This window comes from Salpingoeca rosetta (assembly GCF_000188695.1).
Source record: "Salpingoeca rosetta unplaced genomic scaffold supercont1.19, whole genome shotgun sequence".
NCBI lineage: Eukaryota > Choanoflagellata > Craspedida > Salpingoecidae > Salpingoeca > Salpingoeca rosetta.
Genome location: NW_004754915.1, coordinates 342568 through 348449, shown reverse-complemented (window position 1 = coordinate 348449; position 5882 = coordinate 342568). Strand labels below are relative to the sequence as shown.

The 5882-nt window shown below is 55.3% G+C and overlaps 2 protein-coding genes across 2 annotated transcripts in view; one reads left to right on the top strand and one right to left on the bottom strand.

Annotated features, from left to right (window-relative positions):
• Positions 1-4906, bottom strand: part of PTSG_07825 (uncharacterized protein) — a 6813-nt gene extending 1907 nt beyond the window's left edge. Inside the window, exons 1-9 of the mRNA XM_004991572.1 lie at positions 3386-4906; positions 2905-3077; positions 2529-2589; positions 2087-2304; positions 1777-1850; positions 1450-1536; positions 1004-1128; positions 597-717; positions 255-317 (exon numbers count right to left, since the gene is read on the bottom strand). Of these exons, the coding sequence (XP_004991629.1) occupies positions 255-317; positions 597-717; positions 1004-1128; positions 1450-1536; positions 1777-1850; positions 2087-2304; positions 2529-2589; positions 2905-3077; positions 3386-4764 (2301 nt within the window). The 5' untranslated portion in view covers positions 4765-4906. The remainder of the gene's footprint in view (positions 1-254; positions 318-596; positions 718-1003; positions 1129-1449; positions 1537-1776; positions 1851-2086; positions 2305-2528; positions 2590-2904; positions 3078-3385) is intronic.
• A 42-nt stretch (positions 4907-4948) lies between these two features.
• The window catches only part of PTSG_07824 (propionyl-CoA carboxylase), a 4306-nt gene continuing 3372 nt past the window's right edge, over positions 4949-5882 (top strand). Inside the window, exons 1-3 of the mRNA XM_004991571.1 lie at positions 4949-5149; positions 5465-5531; positions 5658-5742. Of these exons, the coding sequence (XP_004991628.1) occupies positions 5075-5149; positions 5465-5531; positions 5658-5742 (227 nt within the window). The 5' untranslated portion in view covers positions 4949-5074. The remainder of the gene's footprint in view (positions 5150-5464; positions 5532-5657; positions 5743-5882) is intronic.

Below are 5882 nucleotides of genomic sequence, written 5' to 3'. Positions count from 1 at the left end.
GGTCATGTATAACCATACATAGTCGTATTTGCCGCTCTGTCTATGCCCACCCCCTCCATACCTGCCTCTCTGTTAGCATATAGATAGTCATACATACACATGCACACACACACACACACACACACACACACACACACACACACACACACACACAACGCCACGCACACACACACACACACACACATACACATGGACGCACAAGCACATACACATGAGAACGCAGTGCCAACAGACACAAAGGGGAAGCCACGAACCACAAGCAGGGCGATGAGGGCAATCAGTGCACCAATTCCGAGCAGCAGCCACTGCCAGTTGCCCTGATGGAGGCGGCGGCATATTGATGAAAACCGGTTCAGCACGGTGTGGTGTGGTGATTGTCATGAGAAGCAGAGACTTGCACTGCAGTGCACACCCGTCAATAATAACGTGGAGCAGACACACACGTGAAAGAGAACGAACATACAAGGCGGACACACACAAGACACATGAAACAGAACGCACAACACACAGAACACTTCCACACACACACACAAAAACACTCAGAACAGACACACAGAGACAGACACACACACACACACACACATACACAGGCAGACCTTGATCCAGCCCCATGCGCGGGACCAGGAGAGGCCCTTGAGGAAGCGGTCAAGCTCGTCGAGAATGCCGTTGTTGTTCAGCGTGATGCAGTTGCCGCCCGCGTCACAGTACCCGTTGTAGCTAGCGGCGATGGTGATGATCATCGTGGGGACAGTGGATGGACGCATGAATGGATGTACGAATGCATGCACGAATGTATGAATGCATGCACGAATGGATGTATGAATGCATGCACGAATGTATGAATGCATGCACGAATGGATGTATGAATGCATGCACGAATGTATGAATGCATGCACGAATGGAAGCACAAATGCAAGTGAAACGGTGACATGGGTTTAGGAATGCAATTCTGTACAGGCAATCAAGAAAGCATGCTCCGAGTTGTGGATGCATGATCGCTTACTCATCGCAGGGCGAGTTTGGAGGAAGCGAGCGGGGGTTGGAAAAGTTTTCTGGCTTTGTGGTGTGCTTGGCGTTGGTGGAGACACACTCGCTGCCGTCACCCCAGCCGGCACCGCGACAGGCAACCTGATGATGGTCGAGGCAGTGAATGGGCAGCGAGAGTGAACCATCGAAGGCCGCAGCGTTGACGCAGGCAGACGCAGGCAGGGGGATAAATACACACACTAACACATGTACACACACACACACACACATGTACACACATGTACACACATGTACACACACTAACACATGTACACACACACACACATGTACACACACACACACATATGTACACACATGTACACACACATAACACACACACACACACACACACACACACACACACACACACACACACACACACACACACACACACGAACACACACAACACACACACGCACACACCCAGCAGTCGTCGCGACCGCCAAGTCGACATTCGTCGGCGCCCGTGAGCGAGCAGATGGAGGCGGCACACCGCCCAGCAGTGCACACCTGGCGCAGATGCAGTGTCGTGGTGGTGTAATCGTGTTGAGTGACGTCGAGTGATTGTGTGGGTATTGAGCGAGAGTGCAAGAAGAGAGGACAAGAGTATGCATGTGGCTTTGCGGGAGAGAGTCATTACCCACAAGAATAAAAAGTACGCAAGTGTGGGCTCTTCACAATCAAGTATGCGCACAGGATTCTACCCCCCCAAACACATACAGGCATCAAGACAAGGCCTGCTTTTGTTACCTTGGCTGCTGTGGTCGGGAACGCGTCGCAGTCGTCATTTGCACACGCACACAGCGTCCCATTGGGTTTGTTGTCTGTCAGAGGGATGTATGTGCAGGTTAGGAGTATTGGTGGGCAAGTGCACGCTGTAAAGGCAAACACACGCGCAGAGGCAGAAAGGCGGATAGACAGACGGAGAGACAGACAGACACTGACAAAGACACATGTACAGATGCGGACAGACACAGACGCACACGTACACACACCACACACACACACACACAGACACACACGTACACACACACACACACAGACACACACATACACACACCTGGAAGCGGGCATGAAGCAGAGACGCCATCACAAACGGCTGCGGCCTTGCAGTCGTCCTCAGGACTGCACTGTTGCTGCTGCTGTGCAGGAACAACGCGGCACTCGCTGGTGCAGCAAGGGAAGCGGACGGGGTCCTGTGGACTGCAGTCGAGGCCGACCGGGATGGTGCAGTTGCTCGTGCAGCACGGGTCATCATCACACGCGTCCCCACAGTCGCTTCGTGGTGGCAATGGTTGGGGTGGTGATGGTGATGGCGGTGGTAGTGAGGAAGGTGTAACAGAGATGTTGACTAAACGTAATGCGCAATGTAACTGAGGTGAAACAAAGGGAAACAGCCCAGCGCGCAAACAACACGCTTCAGTTGCTCTATCAAAAGCAGTACCCTACCACTCCCAGCCACGACTGGCGACAGGGTAGCGTTCACCTCGCCGCAAACTCACCATGGCTCGTTGCCTTCGACAATGCCGTTGCCGCAGAACGATCGCGAGTCGTCAAAGCAGCCTGAGCACCGAGCACGCAGCAACACACACACACACATGCATTGTACGCTGTTGAGATGCACGAAAAGGGACAGCACACACACACACACACACAGAGGCGCAGACACACATACACACACATACATACATACATACATACATACATACATACATACATACATACATACATACGTACATACATACATACATACCTACATACATACATACATACATACATACATACATACATACATACATACATACATACATACATACATACATACATACGTACACATATACATACACACACATACATACACACGCACACACAACGCACCCGCTCCCGACGAAAGGTGGGTGGCAATGCTGGTGCGGCTGCACGGAGAGAAGAGCTTGTTGTTTGGCAGTGAACCATCTGTGGCCGATGGAAACATGATGTAATTTCCGTCCGGATCGCCGGGCGTGCAGGCGGCGGTTTCGTCATGCGGTGACCCCCAGTTGTGCCCAAACCTATGGAGGGCAGCGCGTGAGCGTCGGACGGGCACGATATGTGTGGGTGAGCACCTACGGGTGTCCGACAGAAGAAAGAAGGATAGACACACACATACACACACAGGCACACAAACAGACACACAGACACACAAACAGACACGCACACACAAACAAACGAACACAGACACACAAACAGACATGCACACACAAACAAACGAACACACACACACACACACACACACACACACACACACACACACACAAGCACAAAGAATCCCCTCACACAAAGCCCTCAATCCCCACGCCCCTTTGGTGTCGTGTCGTACTCGTGCGTGGTGGTGATCATGGTGACTGCCTGCGAGACGCGTGCTCCAAAGTTGAGCGAGGTGGTGAACCCCGTGTTGTATCCCTTTGAGCTGCAGATGCCGGCACTGCCGCCGCCAACCCACGCCAGACCCAGCACGCCGTCCGCAAAGTCGCGGTGCGTGAACACGTGTGCGAGGCACGACCCGCTCCACTGCTTGGTAGAGAACGCCTGCAGGAACGCGTCGGCGGTGTATGCGCCACCGTTGACGGGGCTCGGCGCACCGCTGTCCTCGTACACAACCACGCGCCCAACGGCAAAGCCAAGCCCGTATGTGTCGCCAAACACGGTGCGGCGGAACAGCGTGTCGGCCTCGTTGATGTGGGCAACCATTGCGGCAACCACATCGTTGCGGCGAGAGCCCAGCGCTTGAAAGAACTTGAAGTCGGCAATCACCGTCACGGGGCACGTGCACTTGCCAGCGCATGCCTCTGCACCAACAGGGGCAGAGATAGAAGCTGCACCGTCGTGCCGCGAAGCGTTTGTTGATTGTGCCGCCTGCTGATATCGGTGCTTGGGCCTGCGGATGGTGGTGTGCTGACCAGCGTCGCCATCAGCAGAGCGGCGCGTTCGCCACACGGTTTCCGAGTCATGCACGGCTCCTGTGGGGGTATCGGGGTAGTTGTTGCGTCGTCGCAGGCGCTCGTATGCCTCTGTATCGCATATGGGCCGCGGTCGGTCGAGCATGCTAGGCCGCAAGTGGTGGTGGCCGTACAGCACGTGCGTCTGGGTGCGCGTCGTGTTCGCCTCCGCGTACATGTGTACGGGCTCCAGGCTGAAGTGCGACCCGTTTGTCAGCTGGACCACGCCGGAGAAATACTCGACCAGCCCATCGTTGCGACGGTGAAAATTGGTGTCGGACATGTTTGCCGTGTAGCCCGAGTGGAGGTAGCCATGCACGTACGTGCCGTCGCTGTGCCAGCCGTGCAGAACCGTGGACGTGTTGATGGCGCGTGTTTCCACGGTCTTTCCTCCAGCGCGGTGAACCTCCAAGACGGCGTTGGGGTGAAGCACCTCCGTGTTGGGTTTCAGGGTGAGGTGGAGGGAGGGAAAGTCCAAGTCAGCTGGCGTTTCCATTGCAAACGCCACCGCACCGTCCTCACCACCGTCCTCACGACCTGGGCGACGCAGCAGCGTCACACTCGCCAGGGTGAACTGCGACACCACATCGTCCAGCGCAGGCAAGCGGGTCGATTCCTCCTGTTGCTGTCGCGCATCGCTTGGCGCACCGTAGCAGCCACTCGCACATAGCAGCAATGTGCTGGCAGCCAGCCACATCACCACAACACAACCACCACCACCACCACCACAACCACCACCAGCAGCAGCGACAACGGCCATCCTGAATGAGGACACACAGCTGTGTTTGTTTTGTTTGTGTCTTCGTGGTGGTGCGGTGTGTCAGCGCGTCGTTGTCCTCCCTGCTGCTTGTTCCTGGTTGTTTGTTGCTCTTCTCTGTTTTCTGCACGCTGGTGCAACGCCGATAATTAAAGGAAGATGTTCACAATTTTTCACAACTTTGCTGCACTTTTTCTGCTCGTCCTCCGACGCACTGCTGCTGCTGTTGTTGTGCGTGCTTCTGCTGCTGTGTTGCATCCCGTGTGTTGGTTGGTGTTGTTGCTGTTGAGAGGCAGTGAAGCAAGCAAGCAAGATGGCCTTCCGTGCCTCGCGACGACTGATGGGCGTGCTGTCGCTGTCAGCAGACGTCGCCAGCCCCGTGTTCAAGGTGTGCTTGTGGTGGTGGTGGTGGTGTGTGTGCGTGTGTGTGCGTGTGTGTGCGTGTGTGTGCGTGTGTGTGCGTGTGTGTTCAAGGTGTGTGTTCAAGGTGTGTGTGTGTGTGTGTGTGTGCGTGTGTTCAACGTGTGCGTGTGTGTGAGCGTGTGTGTTCAAGGTGTGTGTGTGTGTGTGTGCACGTGTGCACATTGTGCACGTGCATCTCGGTGATGGTTGCAGTGGGGGCCAGAGGAGGTGCATTTGGCAACCCAAGCCAGCGTTTGCTCATGTGTCGGGGGACATGCATGTCTACGTTTGTGCTGCGCAGGAGAACTTTGCCAATGTCAAGGCCGAGGTGGAGAACCTGCGTGTTCTCGTCAACACCATCAAGCAAGGTGCGTGTCATGAAGCCGCGTTCGCTCGCACGCTTCTCATGCTCGCTACGTTGCTGCGCATGCTCACTACATTGCGGCACGTCCTCACTGCTTGCCGCCCGTGTCGACTGTTATGTGGGCCTGCAGGTGGCGGTGCCGCTGCTGTGAAGAAGCACACTGATCGTGGCAAGCTGCTGCCACGCGACAGGATCAACGCCGTGCTTGACAAGGGGTAATGGAAGCCTCGCACACATCTGCGCATGCGTGCGTGTGTGTGTGTGTGTGTGTGTGTGTGCGTGTGTGTGTGTGTGTGTGTGTGTGTGTGTGTGTGTGTGTGTGTGTGTCGTGTGTGTGGTGTGGTGGTGTGGTGGT